At 42.0% G+C, this 26273-nt stretch overlaps 1 protein-coding gene across 6 annotated transcripts in view; it reads left to right on the forward strand.

Moving 5' to 3' along the window:
• The window catches only part of lrch1 (leucine-rich repeats and calponin homology (CH) domain containing 1), an 86962-nt gene that overhangs the window by 20876 nt on the left and 39813 nt on the right, over positions 1-26273 (forward strand). For all 6 annotated transcript variants that reach the window (XM_088083792.1, XM_088083794.1, XM_088083795.1 and 3 more), the window contains exons 2-6: positions 11672-11816; positions 16865-16991; positions 17813-17918; positions 25013-25149; positions 25892-26022. In XM_088083792.1, the coding sequence (XP_087939918.1) occupies positions 11672-11816; positions 16865-16991; positions 17813-17918; positions 25013-25149; positions 25892-26022 (646 nt within the window). The remainder of the gene's footprint in view (positions 1-11671; positions 11817-16864; positions 16992-17812; positions 17919-25012; positions 25150-25891; positions 26023-26273) is intronic.

Consider the following 26273-nt stretch of genomic DNA (forward strand, 5'->3'; position numbering starts at 1 on the left):
GAGGTCAAAAAAGTTTGATATAGGCAACAAATCAGAAATGCGCATCAAGACTTGTCGTGTAAATCTAATTGTGTGATGGAGCTGCTGCCTGTTTTCATTTTCAGCGTGTTTGATTCGTACATCTGGAGTCGGGACTGACATCAGGAGACTGAGAGGGAGAGCATTTGATAAAAGGACAGTCCTAAAACGGTGAGCAAATGGAAAAATAGTTTTGTCGTGAGTGAGAGTTATTTAATAATCCGGTACATCAGGTCAGAGCTACAGTTCAGATAAAGTTCACCTCACGCTGAAGAGATTTCATCTCCTCCAGCTCTCTGCAGAGCTTCTGTTTGTGCATCATCTGAAAAACTGGCAAAATAATGTGTTAGTGAATGCACTCTGTGGTGGTTACAGCACAGGAACTTGGGAATTTTTGCTCATAAAGGATTTTGGGGATTGCAGAGAGATGTGACTTTCAGATTTATAAAACGATGTTCCTCATTGGAGATGTTGATAGTCCACGGTTTTGTTGCCTCCATCCTCATCAGAAGACTGAGGAATCTTAGAATTTACTGCACAAAAATAGCAGTAAGAAGTAGAGGAACATAAATGCATTTTTATGGGTTTATTTCGTTGTTAGGGTTAGGTTCAACCAAAGAGCTCACAGTGAACGGAGAGCGGAGGGGGTAACCGCGCCCAAACACGCTCTGTGTAAAATGTAAAGCTGCAGAGCTGTGACCACGGCGGCACGGAGCGACGTTTTGACGACGTGTTCGTGCGTGCGCCTCACCGCGGGTGATTTAAAAAAGCAGCTCTTAACGTAGTGACTAAAAGAAAGAGGGCGCAGCTCCGTACCCTGTGAGCAGACCAGATCAGCGGTCGTATCACAGAGAATAAAGCTTTGTTATTGTTTCGAACGCTCTGCAGATGCAAATATTATTCGTCACACTAGAGGCGGACGCTTGTGATTGAAGCTTCACGCCCGTCATGCCGCCTTTGATCACAGTGTTGCAGTGTCACACAGTGGAGTGCAGTCATGCCACCAGCTGTTTCTGCGTAAAAATGCAGCGGCGGTATAAAGGGGAAACTTTGTTCTGGCCCTGTAGCGCCATCTATGTGTAAAACTGGCAAAAGAGTTTCCTGTGGACTCACATTTATGGCCTGATATTCGCCTTGTTGACCGCCATCGGCCAATTGGCCAATAAGATGACATTCTCTGGCTGATGTTTTCTGTAGTGTCACACCTATGTTGCGCAGGCTAAAGGCGGGGCTCACGGCGTCCCGTCGTCACTGGTTGGTTCAGTATCAGCGATCAAACTGTCATTTTTAATCATCTGTGCGTCCACCAGTGCAGCCAGAGAAATCTCCAGGTGTCATAAAACGCTTTAACAATCACACCGTCTGCTCACTGAGGTCGCCCCAGCTCTGCTAACCTACATACTGTGTGTGTGTGTGTGTGTGTGTGTGTGTGTGTGTGTGTGTGTATATGTGTGTTTACAGGCTGCTGCTCCCTCAGTGTTGCTAATTTGCAAATCTTTAACCATTTTACTGCTCTTCTCCAGGCAGTAAAACTGCATGTACAGTATCATAGCATCGCTGTGACAAGTTAATTAACCAACTCCGCTGAGCCAAGTTATCGTGTGTGTGTGTGTGTGTGTGTGTGTGTGTGTGTGTGTGTGTGTGTGATAAAAAAGCAGACTGATCTTTCTGGGTGTTCTTCTTCTCTCGTCCTACTTTCCTTTCCAAGGCAGCAGGAAAGTGGGACGAGCGTGGAGGCGGCGGGGGGACCAAACATTGTTCTCCGTGGTGTCGTGAGTGAATTATTAGACACCAAAACAAACAGGCAGATTGTTTTCTTTACGTTTGCGTTGTCCTGAAAGGGGAGTAAACCCCTGCGGCCGTGGCTGTGTGTGTCGATGCGCTGCTGTCTCTTCACACGAGGCTGCGCGGCTCTCAGAGAGGCTCGGTGAGTGGATGTGGGCGGATGTTCTCTTGAACTACTCGCTCTCTGTTATGTAACAGTCAGATCGTGTCGGTTGTTCTGGAGAACAAAACACGGAGATTCGGAGAGAAATGGAGCGAAGGAAAGAGAGGAGGAGGAGGGGGAGGAGAAGAACCTCCAGACTAATTCTGATTTGCTTATAAAAGGATCAGGCTGCTCTATATATATATATATATATATATATATGTGTGTATATATATTTTTTTACTGTCGACAAACCCCGTGAAGAGTATCAAACAATGTCGGTCCGTCAATATGTTATCAAGCCTTTCTATAGAAAATACCTGAATACTTTCACATGAAATGTATTTTCTTTTGGTGACATTAAATCTATACTTTTAGATGTAAAAACATGAAAAACTGTTGCTTTTATTGGTACTGTTTATATTGTCCTCAAAAAAATATTTTTGTTATTTTTCAGGTTTTTTCAGGGACGCAACTTAGAGTGCTGATAATAAAACTGCTTTTCTACTGCACAAAAAGAACACACACGTCTTTTTAACGCAGTGGGAAAGTGTACAATCAGCATTCACACGCGGGTCAAATGACTTTGCTGGAGTTACGGGTTTTTACCAGCTCCGGCTTCGATTTATGGAAACAAATACGTGGGTGAACACGCTGATTTTATCACCCTAATTACTTTTACCACAAGAAGCGTGTTTTGGTTTAGCCCCCATTTTTCAATTATTTTCACATTTTTTAACCAAAGATCACCTTCATTATCGCTTTGTTGTTTCCCCTGCTGAAGCTCTCCTACTTTGTCTCCATTACCTCTATCCATGCCACTTTTTACTGTTTACCTGCTCCCTGGCCGTAACTACAAACATGACGCGCCAAAATAAATAAATTAATAAATAAAATAGATTTAAAAATTTCACACGCACACAGAAAGGTAAACGTGTCTGCTGCAGAGCCGTGTGCACATTTCAGCTCTTCAATATAAAAGAGGTCTTAAGACCATTTTTAACAGGTTAACCGCTGTTTAAAAAACCTGCGTGCACGTGCTAATTTGGTGTTATTAAGTGTATAAAGGGAAGTCGGGTTTTATGAGGTACTTCTCCATAGTTGGTAGAGTATTTTCACCACTTTTTCTTACTAACAGACAGCCATTAGTGACAGGGAATCAGCTGTTACAGTTCTCTAAAATATTGACAAAAATGTTAATTTTACCTGCAGAACACTGGAGTTGCCATTAACTTGATCCGTAACTTTAATTGTGTTATTGTGTGACTTTAAAGTCTGAACTAATGCGGCGTCCACAGCAGTGAGCTGTGTAATCTCTGTGAGCTGCGTGTTCACTTTAGAGACGAACCTCTTTACTGTTTGTTCTGTCTGTTTTTTTTTAACCTCACTGAAAGTCACCGTGGACGCTTCAGCCACACAGAAACTGTCGACACATAAAAACAGATCCATTTAAAAAAGTATAAATCATGGCCCGCAGCAGAAATATAAAATAGACCTGAGATCATTTTCTGAGGTTAAATAAATCTCCCTCCGGTTAACGAGGAATGTTCCAGAAGCACAGGAAAACTATCTGGTGTGTGTGTGTGTGTGTGTGTGTGTGTGTGTGTGTGTGTGTGTGTGTGTGTGTGTGTGTGTGTGTGTGTTTGCCTCCCATAAACATACCGTATAAAGACATTCTTATGTGTTTAAATGTGTTTTTTTGTGAATGTGTGTGTGTGCGTGCGTGTGTGTGTGTAGGAATGGCAGGTCCTCCCACAGGAATTCTACATGACCTATTTCTCGACCCACGTCCATCTGCTGCAACCTCACACACACACACACACACACACACACACACACACACTGTGCATCTATGTTTAACTCCAGAAACACTTGGCAGATTTGCAAATATGCATTTTTTGCCCTGAAGATAAACATGACACACACACACACACACACACACACACACACATACATGCCCACACATATTTGCCGCTGATGCATTCAGCATCACACACATGCATGTTTGCACAGACGTGAGTCTGCATCCATGCAGAAAGTCCCACACGGTCGTCATGGTGACTTCAGCCCCTGTCATCCTTACTTTCATCCTGTATCAGCCTTTTTTGCCTTTTTCTTCGTCCTTCATGATAACTTCATGCAAACAGTCGGTACTTTGGCTGTGCCGAAGAAGACGAACATGTCTGAAGTGAGGGTGTTGTAGGTTTGGACGGTGTCGTCTCGTCTGTTGTGTAGCTGCTGCTGATTGTGGAAATCTGTGCTGTTGGGGGAAGATGTGTGTGAAGCATCCAGAATATTTAGCTTCTTTGCAGTAACATCTGAAGCATTATCAGCTACGTACGACTCGGGACAGATTTGGATGTAAACTGCGACCTGACAGGTTCGTGGAGGCACACACTCACGAGGCGGAAATTCCAGTTTAAAACTTTGATTTAATTCTTACTGGTCAGTAGACAACAGTATCAGTACAGCTGTAGTTGTACTTTAGTATTTCAGTATCATTACAGCAGCAGCTGCTGAAACAAAGAGTTTTATCTTCATCTTCATCATCATCATGATCATTTTCATCATCATCAGCACAAAGTGAGTCTGAGGCAGCTGGTTTTCCTCCCAGCAGCACCTTCAGCATCCTGGACCGACTCCACCCGTCTGAGAGCCGCCTGTTTCCTCTTTAGTCAGCAAGTGGTGAGGACACCGCCAAGACAACCCCTTCCTCTGACACACACACACACACACACACACACACACACACACACACACACACACACACACACACACACACACAGTCCACAGCAAGTGTCTTGCTGTGCTCACAGTCTGTAAAGTTTGTTTTTTTCTCTCACAAAAGCTAAAGGCCACGAAAAGCTTAAACTAATCATTGTTCTTACTCCTTCATGTTTTCGACAGTTCTGTTTTGTTAGAGGACCAAAGTGTCTGTTTCTATAAAGAGACATAAAAGCCGCTTTTACACACACGGCGCTATACGAAGTCCCGTCTTCATACCGCCCCTGCACGTTTACACAGAGCCAAACGACGGCGGCGTCATTCAGCTCCGGAGCGTGATCACACACTGCATCACGGCATCCCGCGATCAAAGGAGGCGTGATTTTACACACACAGGCATCCATATATGCATGCATGACGTATAACATACATGTCAGCAGTACTTAAACAATACCACAGTCATTAACGTGTTAACCACAATCATCGACCTTCTCTGTTTTATGGCGGCTGATCTCGTGCTCTGCTCGGAGGGTCTGGAGCTTCTGAATCTCGTGGTTTTCCCAGTTTGCAGACGTATTTTGAGATAGCCGCTGTGCCAGCAGCTGCTTTTTAAATCTCCCGCGGCGGGTTGTACACATAAAAACATCATCAAACCGTCACACCCGTGCCGCTGCATGATTTCCAGATGTTCGATAATTATCGTCTTTGTGCGATAATTTTGTCCTCTGTTGGATGTACGATCGGTAAGTCCAAGATTGCAATAATGTGTGATGGTTTGACCACCGTGACTTATTTTAGTTTACACGTCTCCTACATCTGAGTTAATGCATCACTTCTCACATGATCTGTTTACAGCCAATCGTGTTCGGTTTAGGCCGTGATGACATGAACGTGACCCGAAATCTTCCACTCCTTTAAGACATCAGCAAAACCCCAAAACCTGCCGTCAGCTGTGGCTGAGCCGCGTCGACAAACAGCCTCTCTCTGAGGCAGAGGGTAGATTTTTTAAGATGTGTCAGAAAGTGATTTATATACTTGTTTAGTAAAGTTGTTTGTTTAGTAAAGTGACTCGCATACAATATTTTTTTTTTTTAAAAAATACAATAATTTTGAGCCTCTGGTACAAAAGTTTTACATTTCCAATCTGGCAAAACTGTACACAGACGTTGTTTCAGTGCTGTTACGACCATCGTTCCCAGCTCCCCTTTCTGCGCTCGCACTTCATATACCGGGCGGCGAGGAGGCATAACGGCGTGATATTCCCGCCTTCAGCAGGCAGCAAAAATGCAACTGAAGTTAGAGAAGTGAGATTTACAGGAACCGGATGTTTACAGTATTTCTGGGTGAGAAAAAAACTTAAAAATTCTTTGGCTTCATTTCCTTATTCTCAATTTCCCTTCACTACTGATAATCCCTCACTTCCTCTCTCTTCTCTGGGAGTTTCTGCAGTTTGTCACGTGTTTTAATCTCATGTTACGATGAAGATAATGATGATGAAGATGTAGATTAACTAAAGCTGAAAGGTTTAACACTTGTGTTGTTACGGTTTCTGTGTGTGGGAGGTGAGACTGCTCAGTGTTCACTGTGGTACTGTTGCTCTTCTGGTTTTAGGCTATTTGTGTGTGTGTGTGTGTGTGTGTGTGTGTGTGTGTGTGTGTGTGTGTGTGTGTGTGTGGTGTAATGAAGCCTGTCATTACTCTGCTGCAGGGAGGAGTCTCTCCTTTTCCTGCACAACCAGAGGATGCAGCTACAATACACACACACACACACACACACACACACACACACAAACACACACACACTAACACAGACACACACACACTAACGCACACGCAGACACACACACACACACACACAGACACACACACACACACACACACACACACAGTATATACTTATGTTAAAGATCGCAGATGTCCTGACTCAGCAGAATTTCGATTTGAACCATAAGGAGCAGAAACATCTTTAGCCAATCAGCACATGAACGGCAGTCAGCAGTTAGATTCACCACAAACCTTTTAAACGTCGTTTTTTTGTTCATCGGTTCATGTGGAATCAAAAAGAATAAACTGAATCCGTAAACCACATAACAGCTCTAATATCTCACAAATATATCTCACACAGAAGGTAGCAGCGTCTCTGCAGAGAGGCAGACTTTACTTCATGCAAACAATCGTAAATTCTGCTGATTGTGATGTGAAGAAACTTTCTGTTTCACTGCTGAAGTCAACAGTTCGTCCGTGTTTGTTTCGGGTTTGACAGCAGGAAGTCGTTGGGTGAGGCGGTGAACCACAGAGATCTTCATGTGTCTCTTCTCAAGATCGTTTTAGGTGACTGATGGCGGCTTTAACCATAACCACACCCACTGCGCAGGGGAAGTTGGAGTTCTTGAATTGACCCTTAAAAATCAGGCATACTTAACATATGATGCCGAGTCTGGCCCCCGATAGGGTGCTGGGTGGCCCCCCAACCTTTTTCTAATTCTCAATAAAAATAAAGCGATTCTGGGAATTGTTTTGTACTCTTAGTAAACATAAGGTGCCAGAGTGCATAAAATAGCATCGAAATCCCAGCTAAGACCCTAATGTCCAAAAATCCTAGAAATGACCTAACATCATAGTAACATCCTGAAGTCCTAGAATTATCCGGAAGTCTAAGAAACCTCCTAAAATCCTATAAATGTCCTAAAATTCTAGAAACATCCTTAGTCTGAGAAACTTAAATAACAATTTGAGTATCTGCAGCTTTAACAGTAGCCACACCCGCAGAGATGGGAACAGTTTGAACTTTCTGAATCGCCCCGTTGCTTTATTTATTTTCTAATTTTGCTTAAAATGAAATTGACTAAACTTAAACTGCCGTTGACTGTGAGCTTCGTCCTCGTCCGTCCGTCTCCGCGGTGCTGCAGTTTGCTGCGGTCCGATGACGGCGCTCTGTGTTAATGAGTAGGCAGGAAACATTCCTGTGTCTCAGCTGCTCAGCCTCCACATTCCTGCTCTGAGTCCGAGTGTTTGTACAGAACGAGTCTTTGTCGCTCACATGTCGTCTCAGTAAACTTCGGATACACCTGCTGCCATGGAAACGAGTCGAGCGGTTTGTAATGAGATCTGGATGAACAGATTGAACTTGTATTGTCTGATTGTTGCAGAGGTCACGAGGTGAACGCAAACGTTATATCCAAGGAAATCAAAGTGTCACAGCCTCGCTACACAACAAACGCCACAAATACTGAAGCGAGTGTTTGTAATGTAAAGAGAAACCTTGATGCATTAAGAAATTTGACATTTTGTTAACCTTTTGAAACATGAGCAAATTGGTTTGATGAATTCCAAAAAAACATCAGGAGAAGGCAAAAAGGTATATAACAAGAAAAAATTAATTAAGAAATTAGTAAAAAGTAACAAGAAAATTACCAAAAGAAAAAAAAAAGAAATCTAAAAAACAAAAACAAACAAGAAAATTACCCAAGAAAGAGCTGAAAATTGGGGAAAAAAATGTAAAAATGTAATTTTTTTCTGCTTTTTTTCTGTTTTTTTTTCTATTTTAATCCCTTGTTTTATTATTTTTATTTATTTATACTAATTTAGGTCATTTTGTGTCAGGTTTTACTAATTTCTTGCAGTTGCTCAGGTTTTAAAGGGTTAAATTGCTTGTGGGAAGCATTTGAAAGCAGCACAAGAAAACTGATGTCAATCTAGATTTAATTTAAGGTAAAGTCATTTCACACTTCTCTGCTGTATGCTCGTTTTTCAAAGCTTATTCAACACAAATGTTTTAATACGCTGCTCTTTGAACTGCTGGAAGGCTTTTAATGTGAAACATCTGTGCAGGAAGTGGCGGGTCCATTGACGGATGCTTACAAGCAATTAATCAGCAAAATAGTAGCAACTGGAAATAATTAGTGAATGAAAAGTACTTGGTGGTGATGATGCGGGTATGACTTCATAAATTCTCACAGAAATGCTTTAAGAATTAAGATTTTGCTGATGCTGCTTCGGGTGACGTTGCTGAAAAAGCTGAATGTAAAGCTCTGATTTATTTTCAGGAGTTACTAAGAAGGGCGCTCTGAGGAGGTTTGAAACATAAAATGTTAAAAGGTCGAGAAGCACAACAGCACAGTGTGTGTGTGTCTGTGTGTGTGTGTGTGTGTGTGTGTGTGTTTGCGCAGCAGTGCTGGTTGTAATGAAGGCCGGCCGTTTACACGTCTGTACGCGGCAGCAGGTCGGGATAAACGCTCATTCACGTTGGGGTTTATCGGCGGTGGACGATCAGGAACGACACGCGGGAGGCTGCAGCTGCTCGCTGTCAGCTGAGGACGTTTATCTGCGGAGCTGCGAGTCCGACCTGTTACCTGCAGTGACTTTGGTCTTAAACTCGCACACTCCCTCAGCTCGTGTCGCCTTTAACACGTCAGAGTTCAGATGGAAGAACCGTGCAGGTGAGAGGAGCCGGCTGGGTGCTGGTCCGAGTCTCTGAAGGACTGGGAGTTCTGGTTGGGCAGTGTGGACAGGAAACATGGACAGTTGCCTCTTTCCCACCAAAATAAGGGTGTGCACGCAGGTTTTTTAAACATGGGAAAACCTGCTAAATATGAACGACTGTATTCCCACTGCCACTGAAGTCATCGCGGGAGAGCAGGTCGGACTCTCTGTCAGCCTGCGTGTGTGTGTGTGTGTGTGTGTGTGTGTGTGTGTGTGTGTGTGTGTGTGTGTGTGAGACGTCACAGACAGGCAGGAGAACAGGTGAACAGCAGACAGCAGCAGGGTCAGAGGTCTTTTTTTAACCCTTCAGTGGTTTCTTCTCTTCATATCTCTCACTCATTAATCTCAGTCAAACTCGCTGCGGACCAATTTGAATCTGTGTTTTAGCTGCTCGGAGGACACGGAGGGTAATTAGTGTTCGCCCGGGTGTTGCGTTCGCGTTAAAGCCGATCGTAGCCGTCGGTGGTAAAACCCGTGTTGGATACACACACGTATCAGCGGGGCTCAGTGTGTAGTCGTAGTGGTCGTAGTAAACTGTGCGTGTGTGTGTGACCTTAGGCCTGTATCAACACTAATGTCACCAAACATGACATCATGTGCACACAAACTCAAATGTGACCTGACAGATGTGTGTCTGATGTGTCCTCAACACATCTCTCTTCTTCTCTGTGTGTGTGTGTGTGTGTGTGTGTGTGTGTGTGTGTGTGTGCGTGTGTGTGTGTGTGTCCCACATGATTCAGTGAGTGTGTTTTTCATTTAGGTCACTGCTACAAAAACGGTTTGATTTCCAGTGTATTCTTTTAGAGGTTACAGAGATGTAATGGTGTCGGGAACACACACACACACACACAGACACACACACACACACACACACACACTCTGCCAGTAACAGCAGTGTGTGCGTGTGTTGAGTCAGACTGCTGCTGTTTGCTCGGAGGATGAAAGCGGCTCTGACTAACTGTATTTTTCAGCCACGTTGTTTTAAATAGCACTTCCTGTGACAGCGTGACCCATGATGCAACGCTGCCTGCGCTGTGATTGAACGTCCGCGTTTCACCGTGTAATGACAGGATCGCTGCTGCAGTTTGTAAAGTCACGTTTGTTTAAAGGCTGCTGAGCTGCAAAAACACCAAATATTCTTTTGTTCCAGCTTCTCGAATGTGACGCTGAGCTGCTCCTCTCTGTTTTATTTCTCGGGAAACTGAATATTTTGGAAGTACGATGAGTTTTAGAAGTCACAGCAGAGACAGATGAGTGTAAGACGGGCGGTCGTTGATTGTTATTAGTGTCGAGTGTTTGAATCTGAGCTCTGAACACGACCGAACGTCTCCAGGATTGTTGCCTGCAGAGGAAATGAACTCTTGGTGTGTTCTCGCTCCGTTAACAAAACAAATGTGTTTTGGAGAGTTCGGCCTCACTGGAACAATGTGCAGTAATTGGCCTGACATTTCTTGGCCTTATTTGGTTGCTGCTGATAACTCAAGTTGATATTGTTGTTGCCGAGCTGCAGCAGGATATGATGTCACAATCTTGGCCTTGAGCGGCCGACCTCTTCCCGCTGCCAAAATACTGACTTCCCAGAGTTTGACGACAGTCGTAGCTCAGGTGGAAGTGTCTGTGAGACTGAGTGTAAGACGTGCTGATGGACATCGACTGTCAGTTAGTTTACTCGACATCACAATATAAAAGAAACTTATTTTTCAGGTACCAGTTTATCTGGGACACCCAGTCAAATACAACATTTTATAACTGGGGCTGTCAGACTGTTATAAAAAACAAAAACAAAAACTGAGCCTAAGTGAACCAGCTCACCGAAACGTGGTGGAGTGGTCTTTTGAAGCAGCCACAGGGACTCTTGTGACAGACGAAAAGAAGCAGGAGAGAAAGAAAAAAAGTGCTGACACGTTTCCGCACGGCAGCCTTCGTCAGGTTATAAATAAGTGTTGTAAGTGACACTTTACATCAAGTGACGTGGTAATTTTGGCAGGAGTTATGTCACTAGTGCAAAAATAGTAAATTAATTGAAAAAAGAAAACTTCTGTAAATCTTCTGTCAAACTTCTGTGCTGTTAATCATTTTACTCAGGAATTAAAACCTTTTGAGTCGGCCTACTTCTCCTATAGCTGCCGACAGCCTGCCGACATTCACAGTTAGAGAAAGGCTGAAAATAAGCTCATGTGCTTGTGGCCCCGGGCCCCCAAAACATCACATCTGCCCCTGGTAATAATAATGAGAGCTCAGCGCGAGCGGCCGGATGAGACACGGAGCGATGCGTCCTGCTGTTTCTAAATAATTCATCCAAAGTCTGATTAAAGCTGAAACTTACACAAATTCGTCTGTAGAGTCTAAAGAAGTCACTTTCACCTGTTCTTATTGTTAAATAAAAGCAGCCGCATATCGGCCGTGCTCGAAATCGAACGCTCCAGTAAATGATTTCACTGCAGTGTGAAATCATAAATGAAATCATGACCATGACAAATCATCAGACGTGGTGATGTTTTCCTCCTCTCTGTCTCTGCAGATCTCTCAAAGAACAGACTGACCGACGTCCCCTCAGAGGTCTGCCACCTGGTCGCCTTGGAGACACTAAACCTGTATCACAACTGCATCAGGACCATCCCAGACAGCATCATCGGCCTGCAGTCACTCACCTCCTTAAACCTCAGGTACGCACACACACACACACACACACACACACACACACACACACACACACACATCATATAATATCTGAACTGGAGGGCTGTTTGTTTCCAGCTAACAGAGAAAAATCATCACGACAAACGGCGCTGTGGTAACAGTCTAACGTATTGAGTGGTGGCGGTCGTGTGAGCAGGTGAGGCGTGTTTTTCACGACTATTTACACTTTGTGACGGCAGAGCAGCAGAGCGACTTGGAAATCTTTGCGACCTCTGAACTGATGAATCCTGACATCATGGGTGACATCATCTAAAAGCCATTTTATCCACGTTGTTTTAGCTGTCGCGTGTGTGTGCGTGCATGCCTGCCTGCGTGTGTGCGTGCGTGCGTGCGTGCGTGCGTGCGTGTGTGTCAAACTGAATCAGAGTGACTAAGCAAAAAGAAAAACAGTGTTATTGTCCTTTAATGTGAGCAGACTGTGTATTGTGTGACAGCTTACAGTCGCAGCACTTCCACTGTTTCAGCTGTGTGAGTCACTGCAGGTGTGTGTGTGTGTGTGTGTGTGTGTGTGTGCGTGCGTGCGTGTGGTACACCGATGCTGGAGGGTGAACTGCAAAGCTTGTCAAGTGTTGACACACATAGACACACACACACACACACACACACACACACACACACACACACACACAGTGTTCAGTGAACTGTTAGTTAACTAAAAAACCTCACACACACACTCACGCACACACACACACTGAACGACACTGTCAGGTGTGTTTCAAGGTTGTGGTGTCCCTGCTGTCGTCTCTCTCGAGCTGCTCCTGATATTTAACTCAAATCTGTTTTTAAATTATAATAAATCTATTTCACTTTTTGTTTAAGCTTTTACGGCTTTTGATACGATGTGTTTGTCAGACTGTTTACATCTCGAGCTGAAATTATTATTGATTAGGTGATCAGCAGCTGTGTTGATAATTCATGTTGAGAACCCCAAATACATAGTTATAGTCTTTGAATTTGGAAAGATGAAAATGAAATATGCCATCATACTTTTATCTTTAGTGAATCAGATATTTCCCCCTCTGCTGCTCAGCTGAAAGAATCAGTTATTAGAGACACACACTTGCGTGCTCATGCACACACATGCACACACACACAGTTTTCAGTCATTGCACTGTCACTGAGTTAATTAGTTATTAAATAAATGATCGATTTAATGAGGTTTTTAAAAGCTGATCTGGTGGAAAAAAACAGCCACAGTGCAGGAGCATGTGATCCCAGACTGTGCTCGTGTGTGTGTGTGTGTGTGTGTGTGTGTGTGTGTGTGTGTGTGTGTGTGCGTGTGCGTGTGTGTATGTGTGTGTGTTTGCATGTGTCTAATTGTCTAATTTGTCTTATATTTACAAACACTGTAGACTGAAAGTCTTTATGTCTCTCTACACACACACACACACACACACACACACACACACACACACACACACACACACACACACACACACACACACACACACAGAGAGCACCGGTTCTGTCACAACAGGAAGGACGCTCTGTCTTCCTCTCCAGGATTTGTGCTGAGTTATTTTTAGTGTCTTTAAAGTCAAACAGCTCAGTGTCACAAAACACACAACTTTCATCTGTGGTTTCATTTTCAGTCAACAAGTAAATGAATATTCATCTGTGTAAGCAGCGGCCAGTGTGGCTGTGGATTTATTTCATTTTCAGTCACGATTAACTCAATGAAAGTAGAAAATAATGTATAATATTTTTTAAAGCTTGATTTTTGTGTACTATTAAAGAGGGCCCTGAGGGTTAAATAAATGTAAAATATGAACCATAATATCTTGAAAAATCATCCTTTTTGTTACAGAAAGCTAAAGCTTCTGTCTTTCCTGTCCTCAAGCCATCGCCTGATTGTTCCTTTACTTACGTGCAGTGCAAACGTCACATTTTGCTGTAATTATTCCAGTATTTCCCACTCCTGGCCTGAGAGATCATTGATCATGATCCTGTGTACATTAATCTAAATAAAAACCAAGATAGCCTGAACATTAGTTATTTTTGCAGCAGAAAGATACGACATCATTATGGTGCAAAAACACGCAGAGGAAAAAATGATGAGTCTTTTTACTCTGCTCATAGAAATGTTTCAAAATACTTCAAAAAACTTACAGAGTGTTATGAAATGTTTAATTTATGTTTCTTAAATATTTTGAACCAAAATGTTTCATATTTTTATTTTGTAAAATTTGATGAAAAATGTTTGATTGTTATATTATTTTTTAATTACAAAACTTTGACCAATTATGATGGTTTATTGACTTACATAACTGTTAACTTCAGATTGCACAGGTTTTTGGATGTCAAACATTCAAAGATCCAGAAAAATGATCACAGTCTGCAGAAATATCAATGTAGGCGCTCGCAGGTAACGTCTGTCTTAGAGGTCAAAGGGTTCATGACTTTCCCATCAGCCTCAGCAGGACTCTGTGTTTACTGATAATTAATAAACGTTAATAAACAGCGTGAACATTAAACCTGATCAACATCAGCATGTTGGCATCGGCAGAACTTTATGTTCTGTTGTTTTGCTCAAATCACAGCTGTCTGAGTGCAGTCGCACAACGCTGCTGACGACGCTTAGTGTCGCTTTTTCCCCTTTGTCTCTTAACAAAGGTGTGTGTGTGTGTGTGTGTGTGTGTGAGTGAACAGCTGGATAAAGTCACTAATATTCTTCCTGAATGTTATTTTCAGAGCTGAGTCAGAGGGGGTTTCACAGTCCTGTGGTGAATGTATGTGTGTGTCACTGTACAGCACATCCACATCTGTGTGTGTGTGTGTGTGTGTGTGTGTGTGTGTGTGTGTGTGTGTGTGTGTGTGTTTTTACCGGTCACACATTAAAGACGGTGTTGCTTTGCTTTTCTCAGTGAGATGTGTTTATACAGAACGCCCAAAGTGCTTCGCAGACATTAAAAAAGGGGGAAAACAAAAATGTTAAAGAGAGTCATTATTTGACCGGAGGGGAGCTGCTGGACGTGATGGAGTAAAGTGATGTAAATTTATCATCAATGTGTCAGTGAACTCTTTATCATCTGGAAACACTGAGTCGGTGCTCATAGACAATAAATTACAGCCAGAATTCAGGCGACAAAAAGAAGCCGCAGGTGGAGACGTCACAAGCAGAGAGCCTGACACAACCCTGTGTTATTACTGTCATCATTTCTGAGGGTTTTTTTTCGAAAGTTTCAGACATTTTCCGCCTTCTTCTCAGAACAGCAATTTAAAGTTGAGACTTTACTGAAGGAGAAGTGTGTGGCTCTCAGAGGAAGCGTCAGGCGAGAAGTGTTTATACGCAGCTAAGAGGATGCATCAGCAGGAAAAAGGCGAACTTTCCTTAACCTCACCAGACGCAGACATCTGACAAACTCAGATAAAATACACTTTAAACACAGCAGAAGAAAAACACATCAGTTCAGTTTTATCGTCACTCAAAACATGTTGAAAACATTAAGGAACGAAATTCGTTTCCCAGGTCCAGCACTATATAGAATAAATAATATTACCTAAAATAGCCTTTATGAATAAATAGTAATAAATAACCTAAAAACCTATATTTAATAAATAAGTTAAAGATCAAGCAGCATGTGAAATAATAATACATAGCAGCATGCAGCATTACATACTGCAAACAGCAGAAATCTGCAGCCTTTCCATCAGAGCCCTTCTGATAATAATAATAATCATAATAATAATAATAATAATAATAGTCTTTCTTTATATAACACTTTTCAAGCTTAAGCACAAAGTGCTTCCCAGATATAATTTTTACAGAATAAAATAAGATGTTAGAAACCCATGTAGCCCCTCCCCTGCCCCATTATGACATAACCTAAATATTGTATCGTATCGTATCGTATCGTATCGTATCGTATCGTATCGTATCGTATCGTATCGTATCTTTGAAATATCTGAGCAAAAATGTGGCATGAAAATAGTCAAACAACCTGAGCTGAACAGGATCAGATCATGTCTGATGAAGTGTTTTTTTATGAATCTGCTGTAAAAAGCGACTTGTTCCTGATGCTTTGTTTGTTTTTTCGGGTTCAGCATCTGTCAGGTGAGTCTGTTATGATGGTCACTGTGTCAGATTATTCAGAGCGTTTACATGGCAACGGTTCTTGCATGAAATGTTTTGTCCCATAAAACATGTTTTTGGACATAAATCAAGAATTCATGCGCTCAAATTTAACACAAATTTGACTCGGCGTCATACCTGAGCAGCAGAGGGGGACACATTCGTTCAGATGCTGAATCAGTGACGCTCATCTGTAAACTGAGCTGCTGTGTGAAGCGTCCACGTTTTCACTGACGTGGATGGAAACTGTCGGAGAAGCTTGACCCGTGGCAGTAAATATGAGCGCCTGCAGCTCGTCCTCATGGAGCTAAATCAGTTTTTTTACAAATAGCATATTTCTAAAGAAAAATCAGGTGTTAAGACCATCTGATACCCTGCTTTATCCTACTCCTGTGTGTGTGTGCATGTTTGCACACACACACACGCGTACGTGCATGGAGGAAAAGGAAAGTGTTCTGGGAGATATTTTTTCCAGTGTCGCTCTCTGTTGTTTGCGTGCTAAAAAACACACTGCATTGAACGCTTCCTGTGAAATCACATCATACAACACGTTTACTCTGTGATGCATTCACTGTTTTAATTTTAATGCTGCTTTGGAAGATTCGCTGTTAAAATATTCATATGTTCAGGCTCTGCGCCCTCGATCATTTCCTCCTGAAGCCTCTGAAACAGCCCGTAGAAATGGTCATTTATTATTAGAAACATGTCGTTGGGGTAAATCGTTTGTTATGTGTTTGTTTACAGAGCACACCGACAGCTGAAAAACACCCGTGTGTGTGTGCGTCTCTGCAGCAGTCTCTGTTTTTTTGTAGATAAAACCTGAAGAGGAAGTGTCTTTTTTAAATGTTTGTTGAACAGCGCCGTATGAACGGAGTCACGTGATGATGATTAATCGGTCGTTTCCTCCATCTGACGGGGTGATGTGTGATGTTTGTGTTGCAGTCGGAACCAGCTGGGCGCTCTGCCGGCCTGTCTGTGCGGTTTACCTCTGAGAGTCCTCAACGCCAGCAACAACAAGCTGGTCAGTCTGCCGGAGACCATCGGACAGCTGCACGGCCTCATGGAGCTGGTAACACGCTCTACACTGTCATACTGTGTGTGTGTGTGTGTGTGTGTGTGTGTGTGTGTGTGTGTGTGTGTGTGTGTGTGTGTGTGTGTGTGTGTCTGTCTCAGATTACATTACAGTGTTTGTGTTTTATGTCTGAGTGTCTAATACCTACCGTAGACTAGCAGGGTTTGTATGGTCATAAAAAACCCAGAAAAGTCATGACATTTTTCAAAAGCAATTTCCAGGCCTGGAAATGTTTTGGAAAACTAAATATACCCTGAAAGTTTTGGAAAAGTCATTTAAAGTTGTTTCACAAACATTTGTAATACCACATGGTATGTTCAGGGACTGTCAGAAATTTTTGTTTTTACAGTTTCTGGCTGGAATAAAGACGTCATTTTGGCGTTTTTAAAGAAAAACAAATTGCCAAAAGGTTTTTCTCAAAAACTGCCTAAAAAAAGCCACGTTTTCTTCTAAAATCACCCCAAAATGGGTAAGAAAAAAAAGTCAAAATGTTTTCTTAAAAAAAACAAAACAATGATCATTTAAAGAAAAAAAGCCCACAAAGTTTTCCTCAGAATTACACAAACAAAAGCCAAAATGAAAAAATGATTTCTTCAAAAATCACCAAAAGCAATTTAAAAATGTTTTGTTCAAAAGTAAAAAAAAAAAAAAAAATCATCATATTTGTCCAATCTATTTATGTTTTTACAGTTTCTTTTTACAATTTCGGTGATTTCGAAAAACCACCCAAAATGGCGACAGTTTTGTTTAAGCATCAATTTAATCCATAAAGAAACCAACTGAGGAAAAAGTCACGATTTTGTGTTGTTTTTCTGCAGGACATCAGCTGCAATGAGATCACGGCTCTCCCTCGTCACATCGGCCGACTCAAAGCTCTGCGGGAACTAAACGTACGAAGGAACCTTCTCTGCGTCCTGCCGGAGGGTGAGTCTGTCGCTGAAGTGCAGACATCTTTCTCTGGGTTCAGTTTACCCTAAATTATCTTTTTTATATCTGAAACATCAGGCAGAGTCCCGTCCTCTGTGGAAATAAACTGTAAGACAAAGTGCTTCAAACCAAATAATACACACACATACACACACATAAGCACACAAGCATGTGAATAAAATCACACACACAAAAAACAGAAAAAAGAAAGGAGTAGAAAGAAGTGCAAACAGATCTGATTCCTGCCCCTCTCCATTGTTTATTAACTAATAAATCCATAAATACAAAAATAAATACAAATGAAATATATATATAAACAAGGAACTGAGTAAACACTACTATATGTGAGGAAACACCAGATGCAGGACGAAACCTGTAAATACAAAGATAAAAATAGATAAATAAATAAAAATGATAATAACAATAATCAAATAAATAAATAAGTAAAATACTCAAACTGTAAATTGGAGGTAAACGGAAGGATAACAGCACAAAGTAAAATAATAAATAAATTTGTTAAAAAATAATAAAATGACATAGAAAGTGTCAAAACTGTGAACCAGACTGAAATGTATTAGATAAATAAAAAGTCAATAGATAAATAAAATTCAGTGAAAAGCCAAACTAAAAAGGCAGGTCCTGAGTTCAGAGTGTAGTTTATGAAGGTGGTTTTACATCCAGCTCAATTTTAAATTTCCGTCTTCAGTTGATCCTGAATCTTTGTGTCCTGCAGACGAAGTTTGTGCACGTTAAGAATCTGAGACGCTTTTATTGCTTTTATTGAAAAATAGAGCAGCGTCTGATCTGCATTGAGCTGTCATCTATAAATAAAAAGGAGACGTACATCAGAGACCACAGAGTCCTCTGTATGCAGCGCCACACCCATCCCAGTCCCCCAAAATACACTTAACCCTCGAGTGACCGGAAAACAACCTCTAGAGCCATGGCGTTCTGAGAGACTCCGCCCACTCTGACTGCTGATTGGCTGCAGGCTCTGACTGGAGGGCTGCCAGTTAAACCATGACAGACTGGGTTTGGAGAGTCTGGTCTCAGGGCTGCCAGTTAAACCATCACAGACTGGGTTTGGAGAGTCTGGTCTCAGTATGTGATTTTAGAACGTGTTGACGGTGTCACGTGATGAGAATCATTTTCCTGCTGACTGTTTGTTTGATTATATCAGGAACTAGCAGCTATTTATCTTTGCAATTAACTATGAAAAAAACTATGAATTGTCTATAAAATGTTAGAAAATAGACAAAAATGCTGCCCAGAGTCCAGGTGATGACTTTAAATGTCTTGTTTTGTCCAATTCAACAGTCAGAAAATTTAAAAATATTTAGGTTAAAATGGGAACAGAAACAGATATTCATATTGTAGAATTTTTCTCTGATTTTAAAATGATTCATTGATTACCAAAAGAGCTGCAGATACTTTTTTCTGTCGATCACTTGCAGCTCTAAATTGAAATTGTGAACGTTTTCTCCTGCGACGTGTCAAAGAAATACACTGAAACAAATGTAAATATAAATGATTGCTACAGTTTGCATGTGTTGCACACCTACTTCGCATAAGCACACTTTTTCGTTTTTTTTTTATCTTTTTTTAATTATTAGTGTTAAATTGATCCTTAATTTTATTCCATGTGGCATTAAAATGTCTAAAAAAGTCTTAAATCTAACTTTTCTTGAGCTGCAGGATCCCTGTCTGTCCTCCTGAGCGTCTTAAAACAGAAATAAAAAACAAACGCGGCTCAGAAATGAAGATATTTGTGATTTCGGAGCGGTTTGGTGGCGGAGAGGCTGGAGATGGCGGCCTGTTGATATCCAGCCTGAATGATGCACGGCTGCAGACTGTTTTTCCGGATGATTTATGCAGCCGCGACTCGTCCACTCTGTTTGGATTTATCGCCGTGTCTCCCCGACTGGACATATGCTTGTCCCTCACTATTACGGCCGTCTCCCGCTCTGATGGATGAGCTGATCAGTCTCGGCGGCCTGTTGCCGCAGCGACGGGGAGGTTTGCACGGAGCAGACTGGCCGGCAGCCTGCAGAGGGAGGGATGTTGTTTTTGATTTAATATCTGTTGAACTTGTGCAGACTTGATCGCTGCAGCGGAGAGCCCCTGAGATAAGACCACCGTGACTGTTTTAGTGGTTCTTAAAGGTCGGCCAAGCTCGGGGGGGGTTCAGGCTCAATCTGAAGATCAGATCTGCAGACCTGATGGAAAAATGCTCCTCAGAGCCAGAAACATCTCAATGGCTGCAAGACGCACGGCTTCAAACAATGTCAGCACAAAAAAACAGAAAAACATGTTGAAATATGATTTTAGCATCGAGCTGAACGGCCTCACACAGCCGAGGGGGGTCTGCAGAGACCCTCAGCACCAGTGAGGCTGCTCTGCAGTCAGGGTCATGGGATTACAAAGAGCAATTTCCAGGCCTGGAAAAGTTTTGGAGAACTTAATATACACTGAAAGTTTTGGAAAGTTTTTGCTTCATGAGCCTGTATAATAACACCGGATGTGTTCAGGGGCCGTCGGAAATGTGAAAATCCACAAGATAATTTCAGTTGTTACAGTTTCTTGCTGTAAATAAAACGCCATTTTGGTGATTTTTAAAGAAGAAAGGCAAATTATGCCAAAATTATGTCAAGAATGTTGCCAAAAATAACAAAATAAATGAAAAAATTGCCAATCAACAAAAAAGAAAAAAAAATTCTCTTGAAGAAAAGAAAGGCCTCATTGTTTCCATCAAAAATCACACAAAAAAATGCCAACATGTTTTATTCTTCTTCCCAAAAAATGTTTTTTCACAAATCACCAAAAAACTTTTAAAGAAAAAAAATCTCCAATTTTTTTTTGAAGATCTTTAAAAATTGGCAGTAAAATAAATATAAAATACTGTCATTTTATGTTGTATGCGTCTTCTCTAAAGCCAAAATAAAAAAACAAGTCCCTCCCCAGTGCTTAAATTTTGTTTGACTTGCCCCTCTCAAAGATAACAAACAGTCCCTTAGTTATATTTATATATTCAGTTTTAATCCTGTTCTGAAATTATTTTAAATATACATGTATATATATATATTTAAAAAAGTACAAAAATAATCACCCCAAAGTCAGGGAAATTTCTTGTTAAAATGCGTATAATTCTGTAATACGGCAAAGTAATAAATCAAAGATTGCTGCTACTCAGCCACGCTCCTGTTTATATTAAATGTGTCTAAATTGCACCAAATTAGAAAAGGTACATCATTGGTTCCCCAGTAAAACGCCGGCCAGGTTCAAAGAACCTGAAGACAAACAGACGGAGATTCTTTGTTTTATAGTTCGATAATCCAGTTTCTCTGAGTCCTTGTGACAGTTTGGACTAAACGTTTGTCCTCAGTGACCTCACAGAAACAGCGGACATGTTTTTGTCTCTGAGAGCGTCCAGGATGTATTTTTGAGTAACCAGAGGAATGTTCTCTGGTGTCGGCCCTCCCTCCATCACAGCGGCTCGACGTTATTACCGCCTCCGCCAAGTTTTAATTATGAGCGACTGTCAGGACGAGTCTGTAATAATCGCTCCGTCAGAGCTGATGTGACTCCCTGAAAGCTTCCCACAAACCCACACATCAGTCTGCGCTGTTTGTGTTTCGCCTTCGTCTGAGGACTCATGTAAACACACACACACACACACACACACACACACACACACACACACACTCACAGAGCAAAGTGGAGTTTATTTTAGGAGTTCCTGAAATAACCAGGAATAAAAACTCATTGTGTTTTACATCGAAGGAGCGACTCAGACACAGATCAAAGAAATACTGCACAGGAAATCTGTCAATTACATTTTCAAATAATCTTTTTTTTAACAACACTTAAAAACTCAGAGATTCAGTTTAGAAAAGTTTGTCTCATTTGATAAGATGGAAGAAATTAAACCAATAAATCTATTAATAAATTAAATTGGACCGTGTGTCCTCTCCTCTGTGCTGCTGCATCGTGTCCACAGCGACTTGTACCAAAGAGTAGCGTGACAGTCAAGAGCACTCACTCCACAGCAAAATCTGGGCACCAAAGACTCCCCAAAAGCACACTTACCGGCAAAAAGAAGAGGAAGGGAAAAAAAACCTGCTAATTAATACCCAAATTTGTAAGTTAGTCAGTGCTTTTTTTGACCAGTGCCCTGATCAAAATAATATGATGAAAGCTGATAGAAAAAGATTTTTCACACTTTTTATTGGTAAGGAAACATCTTCTTGTACAGTCACTTTCTAAAGAAAAACAAAAATGTCAAAATGTTAAAAAAAAATTAAAGGTCACATTGTTTTCCTCAAAAATCACCCCAAAAAAATCACATACTTTCTTTCTTAAAAAAATAAAAATGAAAAACATAAATATTGCTAAAAAAATTGAAAAAAAAACCCCAAAAAAGTTTAAAAAAGAAATCTTCAAAATATTTTCTAACATAAATTCCCCTGCCACCTATGCTTACATTTACATTTATTCTACCGGTGAGAAATCATCATCATGTCCAGTCAGCGTTGCACACGTCCACTCTGCCTGAAAAACCACAACATGAAATGCCAACCTCCCTCGCTACCGACTGACACAGAGACTGCAGTCTGCACGAGAATACGTGTATCTGCAAAGAGGACTTTGAGACGTGTAGCGTCGCCCTGTGACACAGCTGAAGGGCCACATCAGGCTCTGTGGCAGCAGATTACAAACCGTCCCGCAGCAGTGTGGATGAAAATACTCTGCGAGCCTCATGTGGCCTCGCGGGTCACCGCAGTTCCCTCCACAGAGCATTATTTTTAACCTTTGGGCGGCGGAGACGATCAGAGAGCCGCGAGGGTTCAGGAGGGTCAGGTCTGCCTCTGCTGAGTGAGTCAGCAGCTCTGTAGTAAACCGTCACACGCTGAGTCATTCATTGTCTCAATGCTGAATCTACTATTCAGGTCATGGCCTCACACCGGGATCCTCAACCCGCTTTGACTGGGGGCCACTTTTGCAAAAAGACTGTAGGCCAAGGGCCAGTCACGCGGCCCCACACGTTTCCGGGATTTCAGGATGTTTCTCTGATTTTTGGGCATTTCTTGGATATTTGGATGTTCCTAAGACTTTAGAACGTTTCTAGGATTTTAGAACGTGTCTCAGATTTAACAAGATTTCTAGGATTTTATGATTTTTCTCTGATTTTAGGATGTTTAGCAGATTTTAGGACATATCTGAGATTTCAGGGCATTTCTGCAATTTTGGGAGTTTTTTTGGGATTTTAGGACATTAGGGTCTTTATCTAGGACCTCTGTCGGGGGTGTGGGGGATCCTCCACTGGCACTTTTTTTGACAAATAAATACTATTTATTTCACTCTGGCACCTTGTGTGTACTAAAAGTGCAAAAACAATTCACAGTGTCAATCACTTTTTTTATATTGTGATTTAGAAAATAGCTGGGGGCCACCAGGCACCCTGTCAGGGGCCAGATTTGGCCTGTGGACCGTAGGTTGAGTAATCACTGGTCTAATCCTTTGACATTGATCACACTTTTTCTCTCAGACATAAACTCTCATTGCAGTCGTCGAGTCGACTGAAGTTGAAAACATAGATGAGTTTATCTCGATCCTGCAAAGACAAACGTCCTTCGACTCTTTTTAGAGTCAAACTTAGACCTCCTCCTCACCTTTTCACCTCCTGGTTACGAGTCACCTGAGTGATATTTCACCTTTACAGCCCTCGGCTCTCGTGTGTGTGCACGTCTGAAGCTCCGACACTGACTGTAACCCCGCGGCTGCGTTCTCCTCCAACATCAAACAGCGTCTGTTAAATCGCAGCTCAGAGACGCCACTTCAGCACATTTCAAAGAGGCGTTTATTTTCAGGTATTTTGGTTCTAATGAGGAATAAAGTTCACATGCAGAGAAACTCACAGAGTCTGCTAACAATTACAAACCTCCGCTGAAAATAACAACAACAGCTGCATTGTTCTGTGTGATGGGAAACATGTCGGCGGTTTGAGGTGTGTGTGTGTGCATGCGTGTGTGTGTGTGTGTGTGTGTGTGTGTGTGCGTGTGCATGCGTGAGTGTGTGTGAGTGATGTTGCTTGTTTGTGTTTCATAGCCTCCTTTGTGTTTTAAAATAGATTTTCATATTCTTGTTATCAACCACTTCAACATATACAGTGGATGTTGTCATGACAACTGTACACGAACGTGCCTGCACACGCTGCCCCCCCACCACGTATTGAGCATGTGCAGCTTTGGTCGTCAGTCTTACATCGAGGGAAAACATGACAACACAGCTTGTTTTCACTCGTCAGGAATGAATTTCCTCTGAGGCAGAAAAACACGAACCGTCAGAAAGTCACACAGTTAAACTTTTTAATGGACCGAAGACAAACAAAAGAACATCTGCATCTCTGTTGTGGGTACATAAAAAAGTTTAAAAAGAGAAAGAGTCCAGAACGTCTTCTTTTTTCTGTATTTCCTAGAAAAAATACTGTTTCATCTTCAGCTACAAAGAAACGCCAAATTGGATATTATCTAGCGAATTATAGATGTTCAACCTTTTGTTTGTCTGATCATTTTGTGTGTGTAGACAGACGTAAAGATTAAGATCAGGAAACAGGTGTGGACATGACCATTTTAAATCCAAAAAAGAAGAAACTGTGAACGTTTCTGCATTTTTGATTGATGTAATACTTCAGTGTGTGTGTATGTGTGTGCGTGCGTGTGTTGTGTGTGAACAGATGTAAAGATTGAGATCAGGAAACAAGTGTCAACATGTACGGGATTTAAAGGTAGACTGACACTGAAATCTTGTAGTAGAATATACTGTGTGTGTGTGTGTGTGTGTGTGTGTGTGTGTGTGTAACAAAGAGAAAGAGAATTTATCTGTATTATATCAATAACATTGAAAAACAAAGCTACGCTCAATTTTTTTTCTTTAAATTCAAATAAGAGGAAACTGAATGTTTCTGCATTTTTGATAAATGAATGACTTCAGCGTTTCTGTGTGTGTGTGTGTGTGTGTGTGTGTGTGTGTGTGTGTGTGTGCGTGCGTGCGTGCTGCGTGTGTACGTGCTTGCGTGTGTGTTGTTCCTGCAGACCTGGCTGGCCTTCCTCTGGTGAAGTTTGACTTCTCGTGTAACAAGGTGTCGACCATCCCGGTGTGTTACAGGAAGATGAAGCAGCTCCAGTCACTGCAGTTAGAAAACAACCCGCTGCAGAGTCCACCTGCACAGGTACACACAGAGTGTCACAGGGTGTCACAGGGTGTCACAGGCTGTCACAGGGTGTCACAGGCTGTCACAGGGTGTCACAGGGTGTCACAGGGTGTCACAGAGTTTCACAGGGTGTCACAGGGTGTCACAGGGTGTCACACGGTTTCATAGTTTCACAGTTTCTTACAGTTCCACAAAGTGTCACAGAGTTCCATAGAGTTTCAGTTCCACAGAGTTCCACAGAGTTTCAGTTCTAGAGTTCCACAGAGTTTCAGTTCCACAGAGTTCCACAGAGTTCCACAGAGTTCCACAGAGTTTCAGTTCTAGGGTTCCACAGAGTTTCAGTTCTAGGGTTCCACTGAGTTTCAGTTCGACAAAGTTCCACAGAGTTCCACAGAGTTCCACAGAGTTCCACAGAGTTCCACTGAGTTCCACTGAGTTTCAGTTCCAGAGTTACATAGAGTTCCACAGAGTCCCACAGAGTTTCAGTTCGACAAAGTTCCACAGAGTTACATAGAGTTCCACAGAGTTCCACAGAGTTTCAGTTCGACAAAGTTCCACAGAGTTCCACAGAGTTCCACAGAGTTACATAGAGTTCCACAGAGTTCCACAGAGTTCCACAGAGCGCTGATATGAAACTCTGTGGAGGGACAGCAGGCTGTGTGTGGATGTTAAACAGCAGCTGCAGTGACTCGGCAGCAGTCCAGTTGATGTCTGAATAAAATCACGTTAAAATCCAGTTTATTGTTTCTTTTCCTTTCAGATTTGTATAAAAGGCAAAGTTCACATATTCAAGTATCTGAGCATCGAGGCGTGTCGCAGCGAGAAGATGCCCGACTCGCTCTACCTGCCCGTCATCGAGAGACTCAGCCTATCACGGCCCACCACGGGCAGGTCAGTGACTCCTCCTCCTCCTCCTCCTCCTCCGTGTCTCTGCTGCAGTGAAAACTCTGGCCTCCCTCTTCTCGTTCTGTACTGGCATCAGTGTTTATACCAGTCAGACTTAATGGGAGCGCTGCAGAGCTGAGAGACACTTAAACAGACTGATGGCCTCATCGGCTCTGAGCCTTCTGCTAAAGGAAACACAAGTTTTTAATTTTCCAAACAGTCCAAAGAACAGAGCAGAGTAAACACACTGAATGATT

The sequence above is a fragment of the Plectropomus leopardus genome, chromosome 10 (assembly GCF_026936395.1).
Source record: "Plectropomus leopardus strain MGB_pleo_1.0 chromosome 10, ASM2693639v1, whole genome shotgun sequence".
Taxonomy (NCBI): domain Eukaryota; kingdom Metazoa; phylum Chordata; class Actinopteri; order Perciformes; family Serranidae; genus Plectropomus; species Plectropomus leopardus.